The sequence below is a fragment of the Corvus cornix genome, chromosome 2 (assembly GCF_000738735.6).
Source record: "Corvus cornix cornix isolate S_Up_H32 chromosome 2, ASM73873v5, whole genome shotgun sequence".
In the NCBI taxonomy this organism is placed as follows: domain Eukaryota; kingdom Metazoa; phylum Chordata; class Aves; order Passeriformes; family Corvidae; genus Corvus; species Corvus cornix.
The window spans coordinates 106,601,916-106,628,839 of record NC_046333.1 but is presented as its reverse complement, the minus strand read 5'-3'; the positions used below and the strand labels follow the sequence as shown (position 1 = coordinate 106,628,839).

The 26,924-nt window shown below is 43.5% G+C and overlaps 1 protein-coding gene across 1 annotated transcript in view; it reads right to left on the bottom strand.

Annotated features, from left to right (window-relative positions):
* Positions 1-1,734: 1,734 nt before the first annotated feature.
* CABLES1 (Cdk5 and Abl enzyme substrate 1) overlaps positions 1,735-26,924 on the bottom strand; it is a 70,782-nt gene continuing 45,592 nt past the window's right edge. The window contains 6 exon segments of the mRNA XM_039548724.1: positions 1,735-4,497; positions 6,075-6,282; positions 7,200-7,306; positions 16,704-16,807; positions 17,598-17,754; positions 19,231-19,330. Of these exon segments, the coding sequence (XP_039404658.1) occupies positions 4,357-4,497; positions 6,075-6,282; positions 7,200-7,306; positions 16,704-16,807; positions 17,598-17,754; positions 19,231-19,330 (817 nt within the window). The 3' untranslated portion in view covers positions 1,735-4,356.

Below are 26,924 nucleotides of genomic sequence, written 5' to 3'. Positions count from 1 at the left end.
CAGGTGCCAGGCTGAGGTGGGGGTCTCTGGCTGTTACAGGCTCACATGAAGTCAGTGGGAAGCACCACAGTTTAGGATTTCACAAAGGCCTTTTTGCTCTGCATACAACATTCTGCAAAAGGATGCATCTGATGGCTTTTCCCTTGTTTTTTCTCCCTCTTTGGTACAGAGTTTACAATGGGAGATGAACAAACTAAGTTCAAATCTGCTTCCCACACTCTCCTCCCTTCCCAAAGATGCAACTTGGGACAGATTTCAGTCTCAGCTAGTGATGTTGGCATTGTTACTCTGATTGCTCAGTCTCTCGCCTCACTCAACTACTTTTACCTTGTTTGTGTTTTTTTATATGTTTATTGTGGGGCCCAGTGCCAAAATCCTTTAGCATCGTGGGAAGGTGCAATCATCTCTTAGCAAACCACTCCTCACTGCTTCCACAGAACTCTCAGGCTGTGAGTTCTTTATTTTAGGAGGCTGGAGCAATTAGCTTAAATTGTGCCACTTCATATATTACAAACTATCCCAAATAAGTCATTGCCATTTAGTAGTAAGTTTAGGAAAATGATTGCCAAGTATTTTTCTGTATATCTGTATGTTCTAGGGCCTGTGTAAATCACGCTAATGTTTTTATTGTCACAAATACGATTTAAAGTTGTGAGTCTCTGCAGTGATGGGTAAAGGGAGGGAGGCAAACCTTTCTCATAGATTAATGTGGAATGAAAATGCAAGTAAATGGGTGTGTTTGATGAGACCACCTAGACAGATGTTGGATTTAGGGGGTGTCACAGGTGTAAAAAAATATAGCTTGAATGCAAACACATGGTGGGCAACTGGGTGTGCAACACATGAATGTCCAAAACACAACTTTCCAAGCTCCAAACAGGAAGCAGCTGCTTGTGAACTACAACTGGCACGTGGGCTGGTTGTCAGTTTTACCATCACCCAGACTAAACCAAAGTAGCATATTCTGAATTCTCCTGTGAACAAGGGGTCATGAGATACAAACAGTGCTGAAGAGCCTGCCTGTGCCTCATCCTTTGGCATATCGACAGCTGGGACTCAGAGAACCTGCTTCTGGCAGTTTCAGGTGCTGCCAAAAAGAAGGGCTTAAAATCCCAAGAATCTCAAAACAGTGGTCTGGGAAGGTTATGATCTTGAGCGGAGGGAAGATGTTTGAAGTGAGGGCTCTGCAGGGAGCTGAACGCCAGGAGATGGCCAGGGTCCTCTGGCAATCCCACCACCGGCTTATTAATATGCAGCTCTATGTCCCAGAGGGAGACAAAACCAAACCCCTTTTCACATACAGATGAGAGACAGAACAATTTTACATACTGTCACTGGTGGAAAAGAGTCCGTGTTTTTCAATTTTTTTACAACTTTTATTTATTTTTTTTAGAAAAGGAATAAACTCTGCATGGTAGAGTATACGGTATATAATTTCAAAACAGAACAAGTTATATGGAATGGATTATTTTCCCAAACTATTTAAAGCTGAACCTAAAATCATTTGTAAATCAACACTCATTGCCATGTAAGACAAAGGAAAACAATCAACATGTTTTTTGTTTGGTACAGATTTTCTCTACCTCTTCAGCCTGAATTTTCCCAGGGTTGGGCAGAAAAGGGGGACAGATCCTGCCCATTGTCCTAATCATAATTGTACTGACCAAGCTTTGTGCTCTGAGATCTAGCAACATATGGCTTTATATACGTTCCTAAGTGAACAGTGCAACATCATCACCACCTTAAGTGTTTATTCCACATTCAAACTGTAACTGAACATCACTCTGAACCCCTTTTCTGCCCCCAAAACAACAGCGATAACAACGAAAAGCAGAAAGTCTCCAGCAATCAGATTTCATCCCAGAAATCTGTGTAAACTGTAGGTCAGGGTTGGGTAGCAGCACAGAAGACGAAAGATGTGACAGCATGACTCAACAGCGTCTCTAAAGACTACTGTAAGACTGTCATTCTTTAGTCTGCATCTTGCAATCACAATTTGCTTTTTCCCTGCAATGCTATAAAGCAATATAAGAAAAAAATCAGACTCAAAAGCAAAAGGTAGAAGCCTACACAGAAAGGTAAAGCTTCTGCTCAGCCTTGAGTGGTCACTATTAGAAACAGATCTCTGCAATCAGAAACAAATGTTGAACGTATATACACAATTTGGGTGGAAAGGGATATGACCAAGGGTGGAAGCCCTCCTAGCTGACCCACAAACTGTTTTGGATCGTAGGTCTACACTACGCCCACTGCCTTTTGGTCTGAATAAACCAGCAGGCTCTAGGTGTGCTCCAGGCTCTTGGCTCCACCGTTCCTCGGCTGTGAGGGGGCCAGGAGAAGGAGAAGGAGGAGGAAGGAGTAAGAGTTCTGTCAAGGGCCCCCCTCCCCTCACTTTGCAGCTGGCTGAGTGACGCAAGGGTTGCAGTGACATAGTATGTTACACTGGGAAGGTTTAAGTGCACACTTTTCTCTTTACTCCCTCCTCCCCAATCCTGCTGGAATGTATCTATATCAGTAATCAGGTAAGTATTAATAATAACTGTAAGCTAGCATAGTCACCCTCCCCCTTAGAATGGGGGGAGAGCAATAGCATCAAACAAATTCCCATTTGTCCCGACATGTAACCTTTCCAGATCCTGTATAGCAATCGTATGCAGGCTTTTTTCATACTAGAATTTAAAGGAGTCAAAGCTGGTAAAGAAACTGGATGTTTCCTGGCCTAACTGAAGGAAATAATAAAACTGATTAAAGCAAGAGCGAAAGAAAGTAAGCATTAGTGTGTCTGCATCCTCTGATATGTCCCACTTCTCTATGTTCTGCTCACAAGCCCTTTCCATACTCTGAGCAAGCACTCCCAAACTTAGAGAGGTAAGGCTTCAGCTGAAATCTCACAGTTGAGACTATTATTTATTTTGTAATTACCACAAATGTAATAACTTGACTTTAGCGGATCCATGTGGGGCACGTTGAGGGCAAGGCATGTTAAGTGAACCAGCACAAGAGAAGATTGGACAGGGGTGGAATCTCACGTGATAACAGCAGTTGAACAATGTCCATCAGCACAGCATTAGCTTAGTGTGGATATAGCATCAGGAGCTTGGATAAAGCCTTTAAGCTTTCTGGGTGTCCAGTCAGAACCAGGGAAGCTGCAAGATATTTTACTGTAAAACTCCAGTACTGCAATGTCTAAAGGAACTGAATCTCAATGGGCACAGATTTTAGGTTTTGCACAGTCAATCCTAATTAAAACCCTAAAACTATAATGGCTGATGCCCCTGCTGTTGGAGCCTGAAGACACCCGTTATACTGCTGAGCCCTACTCTTTTTTTTCTTAATAAAACACTGTTTTAAGATAGAGCACAATAAATGTGCTTATTACGCACTCTAACATAGAGCACAGAAATACAACACTACAGAGTGCAAGTCTAACCATCTCCACAGTGGGAAAAGTGCGAAGGTTAAAAATATGCATGTGGCTTAACACAAGATATTTTTAAAAAACATGACATGGAAATCTTATACTAATGCTTTCATCTTTACCACAAACATGACTGAAAACTTAAGGTCAGTTGCTGATCCTTCTCTCGCAGTAGTAGTAGTGTAATCCTTTTAAAGGTACAATGTTGGAAAGATCAGAGAATAAAAAAACCCAAGTGTCCAAAAATGATCCCATTTACCACTTTTCCAGTAGTTATGTTTTTCAAGAAGTAAACGTGTAAGGTCACCTTGATCTTCACCATCAGTAACTGATACACTTGGAAACAGCTAAGCCAACCACCTGGACTAAGATCAGTTCAGTGTCGCACACGCACACACACACGGATACACACACAAATACCCCACAGGAAAAAGTGCACTTTCAATTGCTGATACAAAAATAGATTGGCACATTCGTTTTGACACAGTGAAGATATCTTCTTTAAAAGCTTTTTCACTTTAAGAAGTCCTCTTGGAATTTGCAGCAGGTCTGTAGAAAAAGCGCTACGAGAATGCACTCAGTGGGCTTCCAGGGTTTGTGTGACGGAGAGAGGGGTGGTCATGGAGGCTGCCCTTCTATTTTCTGCCTACTTTTATAGCTGTAGTCCCTACAGGTAGGGTCAGTTGCCACCCAGTTTCAGCACATGAACTATTTACCAACAGCTTAGTATTCACCTGCTTTGAGAAAGTAATGATACATAAATCCATCAAAGCCGAGAGTCGATGCAGTGTTTCCTGTATGTAGCCAGAAAAACTGGTTTTGGGGGGAGAGAGAGCGCAAAGTGTTAGGAGTCTGATTTTGCATTTCCAGTAGTTACTGTGGCTCGGGAGAGCCAAGCGGGAACAGTCAGGAGCCCCTTCCCCGCAGGGCAGCCAGCGCTAGGAGTTCTGCACCAAGCGTCTGTAGTGTGGCATCACTTCGTGCTCGGGAAGGTGGAGAGCAAACTCCAAGGCCACCAGCACCGGGAACTCGAAGGCGATCAGCTCTCGCCTGTTCAGCCGGAACTTCTCTTCCAGTTTCTGCAACCACAGCCGAGGGGCAAAAAACAAATTAAAAAAAAAAGGAATGAGGGTTTGCCTTTCTAGTGCTTTCCACAAATGACATTATTCAAAACACGCGTGCTGCTGTCATTGAACTTCTGTCCTGATCAACTTGCACAGCCTTAGGTTTAGAAAATCAGAGCTGTGTGAACTGGATGTACCGGATCCTTACTGTGAAGATGAACTCATAAAGCTCAGCCAGCCATGCTATTTCTGACACGTTCGTCATTTCACTCATTCCACTGCCAGCAGATACATCCCACCGATCACAGTGATTACCACTGCAACAACAGGAAATTCCTGGCTTCATGCAAACATCAAAATCACTTGTGTAATGGAAGACACGCATCTTGTAATTGTCCATAAATTTCCTGCACCACTTGAAATCACTAGTTTTCCTCTCAGCATTAGACTGTGCTACAACGCCCTACCGGGGAAATGATTTTTGCCACAATTTGATCTTAATACCTCAGAGGCAGAAGGTGTCATCTGCAGTAACCACAAAAACAGTGAGTAATAGAAACTGCTATCCTCACAGGGGATGAGATGGGTTTTATAGTCGGTTTTGTGCTGTAATGTACTAAACCTCCCACATGCTCTGCTGTTTTCACTGGATTTGGATGCTACAAGTAGGCAACCAGTTGCTCAGGGATATTTCCCCCCTCATCCTCTTCTTAGGATCTCCCTGGCTTGTTACTTCTCTGCCCACTGGGTACTGCAAAGTTCAATGTGTCTTAGGGATGGACCGATGTTTCAAGATAGCAAGAGAGGCCAGATCTTCCAATTCCCACTTGGCCGATTTTTTTTGTGGTTATTCAGAGGGCTTTCTAACAAACTGACTGCCAACCCAGCTCTGTGACTGTGGGAGGAGGGCATGAGGCCCATCCTGCCCCCCATCCATGATCCCATGTTTATTCCACGGAGTGAGCTGGTTGTAGCCACATACCCAGATACCGACCTAACCTTCTGCAGCGTTAAATCAGATTGGTACCTCGGTGCTTGCAGGGGATTATCTCCTAACACTCCCCCATGTTACCTCTTCCATATGGAGCGGCTGGAGGACCAAACCCCTTACTCAACAAAAAACATCCAGAGTGAGGTGTTCTAATGGGAACACCTCCTTAGGTTTTCTTGCCTAAACACTGAACTTGATAAAAGAAATCCAAATGTCTATTGGACTCCATTTGAAATTAGTACCTATATTTAATTCTCAAAGGAGAATCCTTACTGGAACTCTTGACAACATAATTAAAAGAAAATTAGTTTCCTGAGGGTTCACCTTTTGCCTTGTATTGACAGAATGATGGTCAGATACATCTCAAACCTCTCAGTATCTGACACCAGGGCCTTCTATCCCATCAAAAAAGCTTCCCATGCCTCTGGAGTAACACTGATCACTACTACTTCCACCACAGAAGTGTGTAACAAAAAAAGATATTTAGCTGGTTTTACTTCTGGAAGCCTGAAGGAGAGCATGTCCATTGACAAACAGGCTTGCACAGACCACACACTGGCACTTTATGTAGACGGAACACCGGAAACCTATGGATACGTACATCTATAAGATGCTTCACTTCATGTTTTCTGAGGTCACTGCCAATTTTGGCTGCTAAAAGAACACAAGCTCCAGCACAAAGCTTTCTATTCTGCTTGTTCAGCTTCCCCTTGAGAGCGAGCTTCTCAAAGTAGACAAAGGCCATGGCCACTGTGGGCTCTTCAAAACCACATTCTTCTTGAGCGAGCTTGCGCATTTCTCTCTTCAAGCTGAGTAAAGAGACCAGACAAGTATGCTGTGAGATGAGTTTTAAAGCATTTCTCATTTCACCCCAAGACCCATGCTTTCAGGGATTCCTGCTTTGTCAAATGGAAGGGAAAACATAATTTACTGGGCAGATATCTTTGTGCTGTTTTGGAGGCACATTTCAGAGCACATATTTATATCACCCTTCCCCCTCACTGCCCCCAACAGACAGTTGTGTCAAGCTATAAAAGCAACCAAAAAGGCTCTGACATTTTTAGCAACAATATTTCATCAGAGGTCCTGTGCTGCATACCGTTTGTTTAGAAACAACGTTTTGATTTCTGGTGCTCTGTATGCAGCTTTTGCTGCTGGTTATGGTTGGTCAAATCCAAACTGACAGTTCTGTCCATGTACTGCAGCACTCTCTGGTTACAGAGCAGTGTGGCTCAGTGTCCTTCTGGCCACTAGGGTCAAATGAAATTATCATTACTTCAGTGGAGCAATATGTCTAGCCTGCTACACTGGAAACAGAGATGGAATATTACAACTTTGCTGTGAAGCCAACTCTTTTTTTGCTTCTGGCCAAGGCACAAAAGTCAGCACTTCTCTTTCCTCAGTCTCTTTTTAAGCTAATTGCCAAGAGCTTAGAGACTCTGTTGTGTTGTTTTTCTGGGTATTTTAATATAGTGCATGCCCAGCTCTCATCCTCATGCCGTTAGACGCTGTGTTTGACACCTGACCAGTGTGTGTTTGCACATTCCTCTATCCTGTTTGCTCATCCCAGTAATCAAAGCAATCATCTGACTTACTCTGCACCTCTGCTGGTCACTGCTCCTGGAAGATCAATCAGTGCTGTGCTTCCCCTCATGTACAGCAGGAATTGCACTGACATGTGAGACAGCTGCATCACATCGCAGCCTTATTGAGCTTTGCAACGTACCTTCTTATTTTACTCAGGGTTAGCTTGATGTGAGGGAACTTCTCCTTAAAGGTCTCATTCATGTCCTTCTTGAGATCAGATGGCTTCACGTAGTCTATGACCGTGGTCTGTAACACATGTCAGGAGAGAATTACTCTCTTAGTTTGTAACGCAGAAGATCACTCGATTCCCAGAAGTAGGGAATGCCAAACAAGTGCCAGTCAGTCCCAATGCTTTCAGCAGACAGGAAAATTAAGTCTGAAATAAGGCATCTATTTATTTGTGACTGACAAAGCAAGTGACCTGTTCGGCACAAGCTTTGAACAATACATACCTCATTAGCATCCTCCAAGTATTGTTAAGAGTGAGTTTAAGCTATATGTGGCTGGATGAAACCTACCTGAGAAGTCTTGTAAAACAAAAAAAAAAAATCGTCACAATAACTGATATGATGACCAGATTTTTGGGCATACCTCCATGTGGTTCTGAGACACATTTGTGAGTTTCTCTCAAAGTGATTCTTCAAAGAAACCACTGGTACAAACTCTTGACTGCTGCAGCACACATTTATGATAAGGTAAGTAATTAGCTTATATGGCAGGTCACCCAGTAGAGTGGAAGGCAGTTATGCTGTGCTAAGTTAGGCAGGAAGCGGACAGAAGAGTCAGGACAACATTCAAAGTGCACGGTCTTTTTCCTTTGAGCTTCCCGTTCCTTTTTGTTGCAACCTAAGGAATCTCCCCAGGTTGCAGAGGGTTCTCCTGGCCAACACAGCACCTTCATCTGTGGGTGCCCCGCACTTCTCTCATTCCCTCAGTCTTTGTTCAGGTAGCACTTTGCCCAAATACTCTGTCACCACTCACCTGGCCAAAATCTACCAGCACAAACCAGCCTTTATCTTGGAAATGTGTCAATTCTCTTCCATGCTTTGGCAGAAGTGGACAGAAGTGGAGAAGAGCCCAGGCTTGGGCACCTGAGGGACAGCCTAGTCCCCAGGCATCCAGCTCCCTGCCAGCGTCAAGCATGTAAGAGAGCAGCAGTGCATTCTCCCGGCTTGTAAAACAATACTTCCCTTCTAATTTCTGGTTTTGATTAATTTGTATTATGGCAAAGGGCTGTTAACACCAAAAAACAGGAGGTGGAAAGAGGCATGCAGAACCCTTGCTGCATGTTAAGCGTTTATAGAAGGTGGAGCTCTGCTGTAACATATCCTCATGGGAATCAAAATCAGCCAAAAAGACTGACTGCATATGCTTTCAGGCTTTTTTTCAATCAAAATAATATATGGAAGGGCTTGGGAATACAAAGTGCAATGGCTCTAGAGAGAAAGCAGACAATTCCCTTTATCCAGTCATGTTGTTCTCTGTTTCCAAAATAAGCATGAAGGAGAGTAAAACACACCTAACTTTTCCTGCACTTTATTTAGGAGATACGGTACTGAATTACTAGGAATTATAGGAATTTAAAACAGAGCAGAGCATGTGTTTCCCCTGAATAGTGCCCAGCAGTATTTGAGGCAAACACACTGTAATAGAGAGGAAAACCAAGGTTTTGCCATGGGGTGTTGTTATGGTCATGCACATGTTTTAAAACATGGGCCATTCTGCAGCATCAACACCCTTCAGCCACACCTGCTGCCCTGCATGTGCATGGATGAATCTGACTGCAGGTTCAGGCACACAGTGCAGTGCCCCTGAGGTTAAAAATTCATAAGCTGCCTTGATGCTGAAGCAGGCAAAGTGCTGCCACACCTGAAGAAAAGGAAGAGAGGAAAAGACAGGGAGGAGAAGCCTTGCCCTACCCGGGATAGGTGGGAAAGCCTTCAATGGAATGTGTGGGCCTGCCTGGTTTTAACCCTGCTGAGTTTGGAAGGATGTATGCATGCACTGTGCAGCCCTTCACTGCAGCCAGCCTCTCACATGCTTTGTCTCACCTGGCACGGCTCAGCCCTCTAAAGAAGAAGAATTAAGCTCTTAACAACTACTCCTTTCCTTTCTTTCCCTGGAATGTTGCAGCCTGCCTGCCTACTCCTTGGTAGTGTTGCCAAACGATCATCAGCAAGCTGGGTGCTGCTGATGTACAGATATGCTGGGAGTTTTATGTGTTAAGAGGCTTCCTCTCAGTACTGCTACAAGAGGACACTAAAACAAGCCACCTCTAATTTAGACCACTGCTGTCTGCTGCTCGGGGTACAGAAACATGGGTCCATGCTGCTCTTGCTTACAGAGTCAAGAGACACAAAGCACATACATCCTACTAAATGTAAAGATGATTTTAGTTACTACCAGAATTTTTTGGTTGTCTTGGGTAATCCTAGATATAGTGAGCTCAGTGTTACTGTACAAAGCTACCTGAAACCTTATTTCATATTTAACTACAAACCTAACTGCCCACTGTTTGTTCTTCATTACCACAGAGCTCTTAGTTTTATCTTAATTAACTTGCCTTGAGCTATCTCCAGGTTATCTTCTTCCCCTGCTTGTGTGCACAACAGAAACCACTTCCCAAGAGAAGGGGAACAGCAGCGGTGGGAGGCCCTGTCCATCCTCCAGCCTGAGCTGAAGGACTGCACAGAAGTTGTGCCAGACAGCGAGTTTCAGCTGTTTTCACCTCTAACAAGTGAGTATCAGGGTGACCCCAGCTCTGGGGGCCACTGTGCAGAGGGGGAGCGAGTCCTGGGCTCTGCCAGACAGCAGCAGCAGCCCCCTGGGATGCACCTTTCCCCACAGCTGCTCTGCAGGCACCGACTTGTTTTACCTGGGACTCCTCCAGCCTGTGGGAGCTTTGCCAGAATTCAGCTAAATTCTTTTTGGAAGGAGAAAAGCTCTTTTTAAAAATTTCATTTAAAGCAAAGCACTCAGAGGCTTGAGACTAAGCAGGCAGCTTAAAACTGAGAACAGTAAAGAGGTATGGTTATTTTTAAACACAGAGATTTGTCAATTTTGTCCCGTTGATAAGAATCTCCCCCTCTCCAACTCTGAATACTGTTGCTTCCTGCGAGACAACAGTCTCTACGATATAAATCACAATAATGAAATCCAGATGAAAGCTGGTGTGTGCTGGTTTTGATTCATGTAACAGGATAACAGCAGCATGTTTGAACACACTGGCTCTAAGGCAGCTGTCTCATCTTGTCAGTGCCATGCTGGAGAGCTCAGCTAACTGCCCTTGTTCTCAAGAAAAGGATTTGTGAAAGTTTTTTTTTGTTCCTTGATTTTTTTTTCCTTCGTAGCTGCTGTAGAAGCCAGACTTTGAGCAATGGGATGCTGCTTGTCCAGCTGGTACCTACAGAAATGCATCCTGTGCATGCAGGACCCTGCCCATCCGAGAGGCAGGCAGAAAAAAACCCTAAAGAATATCTGTTGAGAGGTAATTTAAAATCAATGCTGAATTAGCATCTGTTGAGTGATCAATCAGTTACCCTTTCAGATGGTTTCTGACCAGGCACCTGAGTACCCCTCCTGCTGGGGCACAGCACTCATGACACTACAAAGAAATCTTGGTCCCCAACCCTGATCCTGCCCAGGGCATCTCATGCACCCTGTAGACAGCTTGGCACTGAGCAGCAACCCTCACTACTGCCCCTGCACACGAGTAAAGGAGCAGAGGATAGCTCTGGGGTGGTTCAGCAACCCACAAGAACCAGCTGGGATCTGACAGGGGAAGGCTTGGACACAACGCCATCCTTCTTGGCCTGCTCCCTGCTCAGCGTTTACACTGCTCTTCTGTTTCAGGCCGCCTCATTGCACTTGAATTGCCTGCATGTCCCAAATGAAGCTGCCATGTGAAGAAAAATACACATCTGTTTGTCCAGGATAATTCTGGTATTGCCTGTGTCAGGGCTCTGATCAATACTGATGCTCCAAATTTTATGAAGGGTTTGCAAATATTTCCCTAAAAGGAGAACAGCTTTTCTCTATCTCCAAACATGCTTTCTTTTACATAATATTATTCCCTACCAGCCAGGCACTCTGTACTCCCAGAGCTGTCAGACACATGAAAAAGGCACTGGGAACTACTAAACTGTCTCTCATACTCTAATCTCCAATGTTTTTAACTTCTGTCATCCAGAACCGTCTGTCTTGTTTCTCACAGCTTATTTGCACGGAACACATTTCAGTTCAGCATTCAGCAATACTCCTTCGTGGGCTCTGTTACGTTCTCTGTATACAAATCTGTGTATGTATATTTTAGTTTGGCCATGGAAGGCACAAGACAAATGAAAGCCTTGATATATGGTAGCTGACAGATGCCTGGACAGCGTGATGAATGCTTCAGCCCAAGTCTCTACTCTGCACACTTTTTGCGTGGCTGGCAGTTTTGAACTTGGAGCTCAGCTCGTGTGTTACTCACAAGCATTTTCAAGCAGCTGCTTTCTCATAGGAAAGCTGTATATATAGTTTCATAAATATGGGAGGAGAGAGGATTCCTGAAATGGTTGGAAAGACTGACAGGAATGAAATATTGTTGAAAATAAATCCTACTTTGGCATGCCACCAGTAAAAGATGATCCAGCCTTGGATGCCTCTATCTCTTAGCTTAAGAAGGATAAAATCAGAATAAAATAGGTGAATAAAATGAAAGATATATGATAGGCTCTCTTCAGCTGTTGTTACTGTGTACCCCTGACAAATCTACTCCACAGAGAGCAGATGGAAGACTGATACCTGAAACAGACTTTCAGTAGGTCACTGATAAGTTCTCAGCCACACAAGAAGTGAAAAGAAGTCAATGACTCTGCATTCTCTGACTAATGCATCCCATAAGTGACCAGCTATGTACCTATCAACTGCCAGTAACCTAATTCATATACTTATGGCTTATGATGGATATATATGGGAATTCCTGATAGTGAAGAGACTTTAAACTGTGACGGAAAATGGGAGTGATTCCGAATTATAGTTAAAATTCTAAAAAAGGAAAAGATAGACTAAAATAAGATGTTTCTGTTTTTACGAAGTTATTAACATTCAAGGACCTTAAACTGAAAGATTTTGTATTTCACAAGGCAAATAGTCTCAAAACTGCCTCTTTGAAATTAAATACAGGGAAGGACACCAGTTTATTTTATAATGTTAACACTCTGGAATTATTCTCAATTAATACAGTGTGTCATTGTTACAAAATAATTGTTTGTTGGAGTCTCAGCCAAACATAGCATCAAATGTATAGAGCACAGGGTTTAAATACTATTATCTACCACTGCAATCCTCTGCTCCCTGAGACTTTTGGGTACAATGTCAGCAGCTGATAAAAAAGCAGTCTGGAGATACTTAATATACAACTACGGAAGTGGCTCGAAGAACAGGGTGACAGCACTGAAGGACACTGGCTGTAGCGGAGTCTTCCTGACCTTGGTGCTCCTCATGAAAGACAGAATGGGGGAATGAGAGACCAAATGCATTATAACATCATGCAGGGCTTCTGTTAGACCAAAGGGCCAGGGCAGCAAGCAGTTCTAATTTGAAAATCACACTGGAGGACTAATATTAAATAATGCAGCCTGGCTGTGCTCGCTGCTACAGCGGTACCTGGCAAGTGCAGGCTGGCAGACAGGCACTGTAACAGCTCTGCAGACTTTTGTGACATGCTTTTCTTATTAGTGCTGTGGAGATGTCAATTTATTTTTATATTATTAAACCAACACAGTGACATCGTAGTTCAGTACCCAAACCTAATTCCACGTGTATCCCTTGAGAACAGATGGATGGATATTACAGGGATGCAACTACAGGAGGGTCACTCAAAGTCAACGTGCTGCTGATCTGGGCTTTTCTTCTTTTGCTGTAAGTTTTGGCAGCACGCAGTGACCAGCTAACATGCTCCTGTGTTTCTGTGTTACCAGCAAAAGCAGGACTGCAGGATCACCTCAAGCCTGTTGTGAATGAGTTTTCTAGTTCAGCACAGAAGGCGTTCCTGCTGGAAAGAATGCAGAGAGACCAGGGGGCATTGATGAGTCCGCACGTATGCTAGTCAACATGGGATTCGAGGAAAGAAATTAATGCTCAGTCGGGTAGATAAAGTTCCTGTTCTAGAGAGATTTAAGAATCTGCACGAATTCCTGTTTCAGCAGTATCAGCCAGGAAGACATCTGTTAAGCATGACATGATGTTTCCCTTCCCCCCCACCCCCCAGCAAGATTTTTTTCTACCTCTTACTGTTTATATTGCAGCAGAGATTGCAGACTCTCCTACAAAGACAACACAAAATGAAATAATTTCTCCAGGGCTGACCAGAGTTTAAATATAACTAATACAATTAATTGAAGCTGTAGAGTTTGTGTTGGGAAAGTATTGAAGAATACTTTCAAAATTGTCCTATGACAGGCAATTTGTGGGTATTACTTTTAGAAACGGGACAGGAAAGTGTATGCTCTTTTAAGCCTGGGACTTCCCTACAGAAAAAAAAAAAAAAGACCAAACCAAAAGCACTTCTTCCCCACAGCTATCTTCAAGGAGGAAGTTCAGCTCCTCCTTGAAAACAGCTGAGGACTTGTAGCTAACACTCCTCACCAAGAGTCAGGGCTAATTCAGCTCAGTAAAATTAAAAGACTATAAAGTCAATGACAGTGATGATAAACTTGGGCTCCACAAAAATTGAGCACATAGAGTGCCAGTTGCATGTACTTCTGAGTAAACTCCAAGCCAGACCACACATTTTGTCTGTCTTATGCCTCAGGATAAAGCCTGCAGTGTTTACTGATGCAGCATTCACACAGACCTCAACAGAGCTTTCCCAGCAGAGAAATCCTGGCCTGCAAAGCACAAGCCAGACTCATGGGAGTAATATCAGTGCATGCAGCTCTATCCCGCAGGCAGTGCCGCAGCCCAGCATCCACTCCTCTTCCACACCTTCCCCCCATTAATTGCTCTGATATCCATAAGGAGGGGTGAGGGGAGTATCTACAAGCTTGCAGCTGTCAAGCATTAATGCTAAATCCTGGCCAAGTAACGAAACTTTAATTACAAGCTGCGGCTCTCCACGCACAACAAAATGCTGGGCGCTGACATCAGAGCCGCTCTCAGCTGCTCTGGCGCTTGCGAGAGGCAGCAATTACAGCCACGTTCCGCCCAGGACCAGCGGCTGCTCCCGGCCTCTGCGGTCATTTGGCAGAGGTCTGGCACTGCTGCAGTGGCTGTGCAGAGTCAGGAAAAGACCACAGTTCTCTCGCTGGCCCCCAGACTGCAATGTGCTTTAATTGTAGTGTGCACTGATTTTTATACTGGGGGAGGGGGGAGGAGAAGATGACTTGAAATCATCAGCCTATTATGCTCCTGCTCACACTGATGTGAACTGCAGAGAGAGGGAGAAGGAATGCAGTAGAGTCAGGAAAGTCTAAAACAAATGTGAGTAAAGTCTCCTGCATAGCCAGTATGGCCTTAGATTCACCAGCTGTATGCACAAGCCCTTGCCCAAACTGCAAAACCCTATTTAACCCACAAGCTCCCAGGACACTCCAGCACTACCTTTTTTCCCTTCTTCCAGCTGAAGGAAGCACCAGCACCTTGTCACATCTTTCAGCTGAGCACTGAAGAACAACCACCCGCCCCTCAGTTTCTTGCAAAGCCATGCAGCTCCTGCATGGCATCACAGCTATGCTGCTTTGGCTGCGGGCAGGCAAAACCCCAGCTGAGAGAGACCTTGGCACCTCCCTGTGATTCCCCTCAACAAAAGAAACAGAGCACTTAATGTCCTTCAATGCTTTCTTGGATTAGTACCTGCCTACAGAAAGGGAGACGGGCGTCCCACAGACCCTCAGACAGTGCTGAAAAGGTGATATCTGGAAGGCAAATTCAGGAAAAGACCCCTCAACTGTGAAATAAGACATTATTCCAGACACAGCAGTAATTAATCCCCAGAGAAAATTAAAAAGCAGGGAGATCCCTGTCGATGCAAATATATTCTAGATAAACACTGACACTGATTTTAACAATTGTCCTTGAAGTCCATTTTTCACCTTTAGGGCATCTAGTCATACCCCTGGCAGCTCCTTTTTTTCACAATAGAAGTACAAATACAAGACTTTGAAATGCTGTGGTTAACCAGCATGTGGAGAAGAATGGCACTGAACACCCACTCCTGGGTGGAGAACTCCCTTGCGGGATGCCATCCTGGCTGCCCCTGTTTGACTCATTTAACCATGTCCACGACAACATCAGGTTACAAAGGGATCAAAGATTTCAGGTGATCCATGGAGACCTGTACTGCCTGGCAGACACTCGCAGCCTGAGGAAGGTCAGAAACAGAGCCATGACTGCTAAAGCTATGTTCCCTTTGGATGTTGGCTAATAATGTCTTTCTCCTTGAGGGAAGATAGTTCCCTGTCCAGTAACCATATCAAAACCTGACAAATATTTTCCCACACAGATGTAGCTGCTATAAAAGGTTGCCACTTTGTGGGTTGGCAGCCAAAAAATAACTTGCCAACCCTTAAAGGAAAACTGGCAGCAAGTAAGCAGAGGACATTCTGGACTTCCCATTTGAAAATCTAGCATAAATACAGCCTCAGAACTCAGTTAAGCCTCTGTGTGCAACAGACAGAACATTCCTGCTAGCATGGAGATAATCTTCAACCTACATGAAACACAGAGCTTATTTTGAAGAAGGAGCACCCAAGAGCCAAACTACCCCTGGGGTGGGGGCAGATAAGAACATACCAAGGCTGTATCTTTACATACATTAGCAGTTTCTTAAATCATGTCTTCTGTTCCAAATTAAACAAGAACATGGACAACACTTTAGACCTCAGTGTTTCAAATCCTATCATATCTTTACAGAGAAAAGAGTAGTAGAGGTCACCACTTTGGGGGAAAAAAAAAAGTAGAATCTTTTCTCTACTGCCTACTATTACTCTGGATGTATAATCCAGACAGATACATGCTCACATGTGTATGACTGCCCTGCATCTTGCAACAGTCCTGCCAAAACAGTTTTTGAAGGAACCAAAAAAAAAGGCAACAAAAGTCTGTCACCAAAGAAACATTTAGTCAGAGGACAGACCATGGAACAGTTATGTGTCTGTATCATTATGGGTTTGGATATAGTGAGAAATATACAGACTCTGCTCACAATTGCTGCAATCAAAGGAAGAACTATCCCATGGTGAAATAAATACCTGGGAAACAAAGCTGTTCAGAGAAGTGAATGATTAGCATCAAAACACAGCGTAGCTTCATGACTTCAGAAAAACCCCAGTGGGCATCCTCCTGTTTTGTAATAGATGCCAGTTTGAGGAAGTATATATTTTCCTCTAAATGCCAATGAATGGGTGCATTGTTTGAGCAAGCCTTTCATCTAAAGCATTTATGAAATACAGTGGTAATAAAAGCGTTTGCTTTTGTAATACCTCGATGAGTTTGTTTTAACATGTCTCGAGAAGTAGCTGTCATTTAGAACAAAGCATTCTGAACAGCTCTTATTAGTAGATTAAAAATAATAATAGTCTTCTTAAAATACGGCCAAATGAAACCTCAACCTTCAGAATTTTGTTACCAGAATTTCTCTGTCCTACACAGAATCACTTACCATATATGAAGGAAATATTAAAACCCGCTTATGTTTGCCACATGGCCACTGGGGATCATCTAAAAGATTTGGGTCGTATTCAACAAAGTCTCCCAGGTCACTACCTATAAAACAACAGTTTAGATATAGAAGAAATGAATTAATTACATCAAGAAATCTCCGGACTTAACAGAAGTGGCAAGCGAGTTCACAGATAATGCACAATATTATCTCCATTCAAGACTTTTTAAAGACATGAAAAATTGCTCTAAATTTTGACCACTCTAAGCATTTCTATACTAAGGTGATCTGCCAAGATATAGAGGACCTACAGCTTATGAATTACCTGGTAAATGTGAATTTAGGGCTTAGAGAACTGCAGAATTATATAAAGCTCCACAATGACTTTTATTCCCAGCAACAAGTTTTCATCTGTTCAAGCAAATGTTTTGATTCATCTCATTTATCATGCCAAAATATCTTAAGCATATAGTGCTTTGGCTTATGTTTTGTGTCCGGTTTTGTAAACACAGCCCTTTCCAGCCTAACAAAGGTCACAAGTGGAATTTACACCTTCAGCTTATGACTACTGTGTTGCCACTGTAAATTTTCCATAGCAAAGGAAGGTAAGGATAAGCCTGAAGCAGGAGGAACAAACAATGCTGATGACAGGAGGAGGCACGCTGGGTGCCATCGGGGCTGTCAATACAACCAACGTGCTTGTGTATTTAACTTTCCATCCCCCACAAGCAAGCTTTCTAAGCAAATAGGGAATGAACTGTGTTCCACCCACAACACAAGACTATATTTTACTTAGTTTAAGCTAATGGGGGGCTGAAACACATCAGTCCTTTGCAATAACTGCCTACCATCAGGGTACCCAAGGATATTAAAACAAGCCACTTGAGAAGTTACCTGCATCAATGCTTCCCTGGGTGCTGTTAGCTCTTCCCAAAGAAAGGCTACGATGGCTTGCATTGCGGAATTGGGAGAAAGATGAGGTGGAATCTATCGTGTTTCTCCGAGTTCCCAGAGCATTGGTGGGAAATAGGAACTGTGTGTAAGAAACTGTCTAAAAAAAAAAAAAAAAAATGGACAGAGTTACTTTCAGCCCAGCTTGGATGCAGTGGGATGCCTTTGGTGCATTCCAACTGGAATCAAGAGAAGCCAAATTAATGGAGGATTTTCTGGATTTAGTAGTTAGGCACAGATAATAAAAACCAGTCACCTACATTTGCTTCAGTGCAGTCAGTTTATCCATGCAAAAAATGCTTTTGCAAAGGCATTAATTCTTCAGCAAAACAAACACACATACACACAAGCTCTAATACACTGAATTTACCAAATCCTACTCAAGGGTCAGATTTAAAAATATGTCAGTTTGGTCAGGCTTTTTCCAGTGGGCCTTCTCTGTACCACATTTCAGCAGCTTCTTCACTGAACTAGCATCATCTGTATAGGTCCCTCAGCACACAGAGGCAAATCACTTAAACATTGCTAAACTGAAGCACTTTCTCTGCTATTTTTCTTCCTTAGGGCTTCGTCTGGCAGAGTCTTATTGATGTAATAAGTGAGCTCCAGTTCACAGCAATGGTTGTGGGGGATCATTTACTACCCCCCAACATGGACTAAGTGTGAATGAGTAACTTGTGACAAAATTATTTTTAGAGTGCAGTGATTCTCTGCTTGTACCCCTGGCCAAGAAAAAGCTATGCCTTGCTTCTTGTTGGCTTATTTTCCAAAAATAACATTGCATTGAAGGAAAAAACCGAGCCTGAGACTCTAGACTGGTTTACGAGGAGGTCAGAACAGGTATCAAATAAAAAATGTGAGCTTTCATTATTTATAGGCAGACAGATTGTCCTCAGGAATTTACAGCCTGTAGTCTGGCCTGACACCTGGTTAGGTGAGCACAACCTGTAGCAGCATTGACCCAGGGCCTTTAAATCCATATATGACAGCAAACTGAACTGTCGAAAGTAAATCAGCTTTCAGGAAGAAACATTTTCTTCTATGATCAAAACTGTCTCTCCTCTACATATTTCCTTAAAATGTATCATTTCCCTAAAGATTCGTATTTGCTTATTCTATTCAAGAGAATGAACTCTTGGATTTTGAAAGACTCATCAGATTCGTGCTACTGTCTTCCTGCTCTTTGGAAAAATATATTATTAAGCAAAATGTTATTACATACAATTGAAAGCAAACAGGATTACAGCTACAACTCTCACCAGAAATTATTTTCAAGCTCCTAACAATATACCCTGCAGTGATACCTCCTACTAGAGCCAGGGGAAGGCTGTGTAATTCAGTAACGCTTTACAGACTTGGATATTGCCAGAGGCAAATTTCTTCAAGGATACAGAGTTGTCTGCATTGACAGCTTGGGCAGTCCTCATGAATTTCTGCTAAGCTTATTTACAGTTGCACATACTGTGCTTTAACTACTGGGTTACACTGCGCATTATATTTGCACTTGTTATTAGTTAAGCCATTTTTTCCCCTTACAAAATAAAATGTAAGGGAGTAGGAACTGAAGCATCCCCACCTTCCCATCTGCTCCGAGCTCCACACCTTCAAGACCAATTATGTCTTTCAGACACACTCCAGTAGAATGGCACTGGCGTCCACCATCCAGCTTCATATCCCTGAGAAGCAAAGAAGAGCAGAAAAAGCTCTTAATACATGTGCCCTGTTCACCTCCCACCACCAGTGCTGAAATACGGTGCAGCATTAATCCAGACATGCCAATGAAGCACAGATCAGACAACTCTTCCTATGGGAAGCACTTGTGTTGTGCTTCCCAAAGTGTGTGTTCCAAACACTTAACAGAGAAAACCCCCACTTTGCTCATGGTTGCAGCTCATACCCCACCTACGATGCATAGCAAGGTTCCTCTTCATTGGGTACCTGTGACAGAACCTGGCACTGGGAAGGAACTAGAAGTCATATCCACTTCAGGTGAGATACACCAATCCAGCCTGAGCACTTGACTGCCATGTATCTGGCCAGCAGATGTTCCCAGGCCACATACCCATGAAACAGAGGTAATTTCTCATGGAAGATTCCAGGAAGGATTCCTGCTCCTCCAAGAACACAGGAGAGTGGCAAAAGCCCAGTGACTCTGCTGCTGGAGACTGACAGGAGAAACCCAGTTCTCCCTGACCCTGGCATGGAAACTTGGGGATCTACTTTAAAAGGACTGACCCACCTGGCATCTTCCATTTGGAGATAAATGAGATGCCTGAGACAAGCAGACTGTATCCCATGCTTTAGCCTCATGATAAAATGTGAGCAAAGGTAAAAAAGACTAGGAGCAAATTTGTGCTTCACTAGTGACAGCTGTACAGAACTCCATAATATTTATCTTGCAGTATTTTCCTGGCTGATTGCTGCCGAGGTCCAAGTTTGTGCTCAAAACTCTGCGTGGGAGAGATGCTGACATGGAGGCCGGGAGAGCCCCGCAGGCTCTTCACCCAGTCGCAGGGCTGGGCTATCTCCTGCTCTGACATACAACACACCCTCTTTCCTTGTCTTTCCTCTCCAACCTATCACACATTTTATTTCTCTGAAGCACTGCTATCCTGAGTCCCCAGTATGTCATGTACCTCACTGCTGGAAAAATCCAACACATCTATCTGCTGGAAAACATACTTCAGTGACAAAGGAAAAGATTGTATCAAGTTTCTAATCCCAACAAAGTCCTCTTAGTTTCTTGATTGGAGTTCACTTAGCACAGTGTCATATTATCATTCTTGTTTCCTGATATCATGTTACTGAGGGGCTGGACAAATAATTATGTAAAAATAACCCTCTGTCAGAAGCATGGTATTAGCCTCTCTGCTCCTGCGCAGAAAGTGCTTAAGGGAGCTATTTCTCCAAGAGATAAATGCCAAATTGTAACTATTTCAGCAGGTCTTATCTATGAAACAAACACACAATTTGAGGAAGCCTCTGAACCCCAAAATGAAAACAAATATCTGAACCACCTGACACCAGAATAGTGTAGTTTCATTCCACTCAAGACCTTACAGACACAGAGCAATAAATAATGCTGTTACAACTCTAAAAACATGTCATGGAGAAATTTTTCCATGTAATTAACAGACATGGACGGATAACTCTGCCATTCATCAAATGGAAATCCATCACGCTTTGAAGAGTCAGCACAGCAGCTTTAAAAAATAAAGGCCAGCTCTGGGGACTGGAAAGAAATCAGAGCTTTTGAAGCAGGGAGCATGGTCAGCTGGCAAGTGCAAGCACACACAGGAATGATTCCTGGACATTAGCTGAAGATCGATGGACACTAATGCCTCCATTTCCTCATCTTTTTGATGTTTCCAAAGAGGACTCTCCTTTCAGGACCTTACTGCAACACTGCAGTAATTCTCCCTGTTTTGCAAAGGCCACTTGAGGTGTTCCCCTTCTCTACATATGCTCTGTATTTCTCGATAGTATATGACTGCTTGTGTTGTAAAATGGAGTAATAAAATATTCTGTTTGGAGAGAAAACTGTCCATAAACCAGAGAATTAAACTCTCTCTCTTGAGGAAAATCAGTGCTAAACAATGTGCAGTTTCTTATGAGTGTATAAACGGAAAGGCTCACCCTGGCTTATACACATCCTCCTCTCTCTCATAAAAGATCTTGGTTAACACCTCATAAGGAATTCCTAAGCAACTTTACTGTATCCTTTTTGAGTTCCCTATCAGTATGACCTACAGCAAGCTAATAAAACTTTTGCATGACAAGCCTTTATTTATTTTCCCTCACTCCTATTAAAGACAAAGAGTTCAAGAATCCCTCAGCAAAGCTCTTGCTGGGACAGCAAGCCCAAAGGCTGCCAGCCCGCTGCTGGGGGAGTCTCAGCACAGCTGCTTCCTCCCCACAGCCCCAACATCCCAAGAACAACTAGGAAAGATCTGGGGGATGCTTTCCCTTAGCCCACTCCAAAAGGGTGAGTTGTGCCTGGGGAAGGGTCAGGATGGTTGTTTGGGTAAAGCCACTGCACCAGTGTAGCCATCCACTGCCACCAGATTCTTTAGGACACATGTCCTTGGCACGGCACCACAGCCAAGGGGCTCTGCAAGGCAGAAGCATATGGAGGACAGGCACTTCATATAAAAAACCAAATCAAGCTTTCACTGTGTTTAAGTTATTTAAATTACCAGTGGGACTCAGGAACTGCACAAACCAATATCCAGTAGTAAGCAGTGCTTAGAAAATGCAGAGTAGGAAAGACAGTCCTTGCCAAAGAGGCATTTAAATAAAGAAAACTTCCTACCTCCTCTTCCTCAGTTTTGATTTTCCTGCTTTATTTCCAAAATTGCTGTTTAAGAAACTTCAAGGAATTCAAGCAGACACCCAAAACCAAAAATGAACCATGGGAACTTAATTTTACTACCTTCACCTTATTTGAGCAGGGAAAGCTTGAGAAAATGAGAAGATCAGGGATAACATTTCCTTAGGAGGCAAAAAACTAGATTCCAGTTTCTGACAAAGTTTGGGGAGCTACCCTGGTTTACATCAATGTCAAGCTCTAGTATTCTATTCATGGATACCATTTCTGGAAGGCTGAGCAGCATTAGAAACTACCCTCAAAACAAAATGTATTGTCTTAGTTACCCATGACTGCAGAATGTTGAGGAATACATCTGGTCCAAGTAGCCAGGCTCACAAGCTGCAGACTGAGATGCAGACTGAAATGCAGAGCTCCAGGTAGGAGCCTGAGAAGGGAGGCCGTGAACTGCCAGCCTTTGGGATAACAGAGGGCGGGGAGGTGGGTAACACCAGCCAGGTGAATGGACCCTGGGAAACACAGCGACATAACAAAGGAGATAAAGGCCATGAGCCAGTGAGGTGGATGGACACAGAGAGCAGGGGGGCAGGAGCCAAAGACTCAGGAGGATGAGGAGACTTCTGGGAGACTGTGAGGGTGTAAAAGCCCAGGGGTTCCTTGGCTGGGGATCCTCCTCAGAGGCACCAGCTTGAGCTGTTTCTGTGTTACTGCACCGTGAGTAAGCGGCTGTATGGAATGAGACATCTGAGTCTTTGCCATGGGAAACCTGGGGTTGAACTGGTGAGGAAATCTGGTCTGAATGGGGTGTGTGAGGAGTCAAGTGGGAACCCATCGGGACACTGGGGCCTCCTGCTGTGAAGGGGTTTCAGTCCCAGCAGTGAAAATCTCTGGCCTTGGGAGTGAGACCAGCAGCCTCCTGAGCAGCCAGACTGGATAGTTTCCTTAGCAAGAAAAAAATGACAGTTTCTCCATCTAACAGAGTTCACAGATTTTCTTGGAACCATACCAGGTGACATGGGATCCCAGATTTGTTGTCAGATGGTGAAAAGTTTTACTGAGCAGATAGATAAGGATCCAAACAAGCAATCTCATCCTGTCTTTTATTAGCCAGGCCAGGATTAAGAGAGTATAAATTGGATGCTGTTACCTTCGGAAGTATAACACTTCTTTAATGAACCAAATGTTATGCTTTGACGTGATCTACAAAGTCTCATGCAACACTCCTGCTGGGCACTTGCTCTTTAAATGACAGCAACAGTTGAGCACTCTAACCTGTGAATAATTTAGGAGTCCATGAAATATTAAACAGACTTCTAGATACATGAAAAAGCCTTCTGCTTATTGCAAAAAGGAATCTGATAATTATTGTTTAGAGATGTCAGCCTTCTGTGCCTATATTTTATGCTTAGCTATTCCTGACTGTTAAGATTTATTCTAAAAGCAGAAGAGGTTCATGAGACATCAAGAAAAGATGCCGTTCTCACCCATCAGTGTAAATAATTCCTACTTATCATCTCTGTTTATGAAGACAAGGACAATGACAGCTCTGGAAAAGCCGCACTGCCAGTCAGTCCAGCAGCAGATCTCCCGCTGCCTGAGGCTGCCTGCTATAATTGATCAAGAGCTTTCAGATCCTAATGCCATTAGTGTTGCTAGAACAACTCCAGCTGCAATTTACAGGGAGAAGGAGCAAAAAAACTCCTGGAAAGATGGCTCTAATGGGCCAGCCTCCTTTTTCTCTCTCCAAAGATACTTAGCTGTCAGCATGCCAGCTCTTTTCCTGATGTTTTGCCCAACAGAGAGTTAAAGTTCAAAATTTAAACTTATTAGCTTTGGAGATTTATTGGTTAATTTCAACCTAAGGGAACAGGGCAACTCACAAGAATGAGCAATGGTGGCTCTATAAAATTCATACATGAAATGATTAGTTTTGAAATGTCCTGTTGTGAGAAAAAAAGCCTCAGATTTGTGCCTTTCTGTAAAGCTAGTATGTGCTTGGTTTCATTTTTTGTTCAATTTGCGAGAAGCAGGGAAAATGGGCGATGGTAAAGAAAAGCAGAGATATTTCAGTTTCCCTGTCACACGCTAAAAACAGATAGTTGTTCTTCCCCAGGCCTACAGAATGATAAATGCTCAGGAAAAGCACTCAAGATTGATGACTTAATCAAAACTGCTTCGCATACAAAATCTGTTGGGGAAGAACAGCAAGGATGTAACAGAGTATCCTGCTTTGCTGTCTGCTTATTGCTACTATCCATATGGCAATTTAGATGCTCTAATTTCTCCTGTAAATATTGCCCCATTTTCTACACTCACTAACCTGCCAAATAACTGACTGCAGCATGACAACCTCACATGAGTCCTTCTTCTCGCCTCATTTTGCATATGACTTTCTTACTCAGTTTAAACACTAAATATGAACAAAGACTGCAGAGTTCAGGTAAAGAAGGCTGTTCGGAATGCCAGGGCTATGGACTAACAGATCATTTTGGTTAGGTATTATCTGGGGTGATGGTATTGGAAACCTCTTGCTCCTGGCATCATTGGTTCCGGTCAGCATTTAGTTAAATTCCAAGTTAAATTCAGCAGTGATTTATCTTTAGAAACTGGATGAAGCTGGTTTAGTAGCATTTCTGAGAAGGACACACATTCTTTTTATCTAATGACTTGCTGCTTTACTTCAGAAGAACGGTCTGTTTCTTGGGCTTCAATCCATTTGATTACTCATACTGCATTATTTCCTTTAGCTGGAGGCAAGTTTCGTCAGATGAATACCTGTATTTTTGTCAAGACAGGAATATTCAGCAGCTATGCCTGCTGCAGGTAACTTTCTAACCACTTAATGAATTCAGTGCCATGAAGAATAAAAGATGAGGTGAACTGGCCATTTTTAAAAGGATGTGCACTATCTGATGCTCTGAGTTTTCTGTCCTGTAGCTCATCACCTCCAGCCCTGCTGTCAGGCAGTCACTTGCAAGCCCAGGTCTGAATGTTCCATGTAAGACTAACCAGGCTGCAGTGCTGCATTTGTGTCACACCGCCAGCTCTCCTCCTCCCCCAGATTCTCCAGATTAATCTTCTGGACAGGACTTCACAGGAACTTGAAAGCTCTTAAAAGAGTTCTTACAACATCACAAAACATATCATCAGAATAGGTACGGTTTCAATCTGTGAATGCTTTTGCCATTGATACAAACAAGCCTAAAAAGTCCCTTTTCCAAAACACGTTTTGAAATCATGGAGCATAACGGTGTGTGCCAAAGATAAAAAACAACCCACACAACAGAACTATAAACCCAACTAACCACAATAGCTTTTATTCTTGGGGAGAAAAACAACACGGTACCTTCTTCCTCCTTTATTATACCTCTAACAGTGACAGACATACACCACCATTGTCCTTTTTTGAAATGGCTTAGGCTATACTAATGAGGACTGGATTGTTCTCACTTGGCTGCAAGCATATGCAGAGCATTTTTGCAGGCCACCGTGTCCTGCTGGCCACATGGAGCAACTTTGATGTCTGTGGGCACTGCCAGAGTTGTTTCCTTGGAAGCTGATGGAGAAGTGGTGCCTAGAAAACCTTCAAGAGCTGGCAAGCAATGGAGAACAGATTCCCTCCTCCCCTGCCCAGGATATCTGCTTTTTCCAGGGTAAGCAGAGTTGAACCTGGTTCTTCTCCATCCTGGCTGGGGCTACACGGTGGGTCCACAGAGTGCCCTTGCACACACCATGCTGGGGAATGGGGTGGGCAGAAATCTGCAGGAACATTCCTGAAGACTGTGGCTGTAATGGTTCCTCTTTGGGGACTCAAGTGTCCAGAGCATGACCTGCCTAATGGCTAAAAGGATAGTATCTGCTGTGTCTCATCCCTGTCTCCTGTCTCAAAGGCCTGAAATCCAATTCATCTCAAACCATCTGGAGCCCATCTCCAAGTGAGTAATTCCTTCAAGTCTTATTTAATCCATGGCTTCACTCTTTGGTTTGCCATGACACAAATCCCCTCTGAGGGCCCAGAGCAGGTCAGCATGTGGGTTTATATGCCTGTGCTGAGGGTGTGTGTCGTAGGACAGCTACGTGCTGTAGACCTGAGGCGTGTTCCCCTGCCCTGGAAGTGGAACAGTATCAAGGCTCAACTTTGCTTGCTGTGAGCTTCCACAGTGACAACCAACCTCTGACAGAGGTGTGTGCCACAGCAGCATCAGGGGATGCACAGGGTGCACCTCAGATAAAAATGGGAGGTCAACACCTCCAATTTTCTGCCCATCTATAGAATTAGATGGGGATTAATGCTTATCTGTGGCAAGGAAGATATGAAGTGGATACTGAGGAAGTTTCAACACTGTTCACAAAGTCGATCTTACCTCTTTCAGAATATTATATTTAAAGAAGAAAGAGGAACCCTTTATCCATTAAGGTTTCCAATACATTGAAAAAAGAGACAACTGCACAAACCAAACCTGCAGTACTAGCACTTGCCTGAACCTGTGCATCACACTATGACTTTGTATGTCATAAAGTGTTATGGTTTGACCAATACATAAAGACATCATCAAAGCCAAACACTCAGACAATCTTTCTCTGTGTCTGTTAAATTAAGAACAGAGGCAATAACACTGTTACAAGTCTTTTCACAGGTGCAAGACAACCTGCATCACTCCCCTTAGCCACCACTAAACCCTGCCTAGGGTCTGATGACTTTGGGTTGTAACATCAAGAGAAACTGCGGGCCAAGGAATGCCAACAGGCAAGATACTCAGCACCTCCTTCAGCTCCTGACTTGCAATGTAGCTTTCCTTACATTGTTTTCACCCGGCTACGTCTGCTCTCACACTTGCTCTGCTGGTCTAGACAGAGGAAGAAAAGTAAGCAATTAGGAAACTTATTCCAGGGGCACCTCAAACTTATTTTCCTCATGTACTTGTATGGCTCTCCTCCCTGCA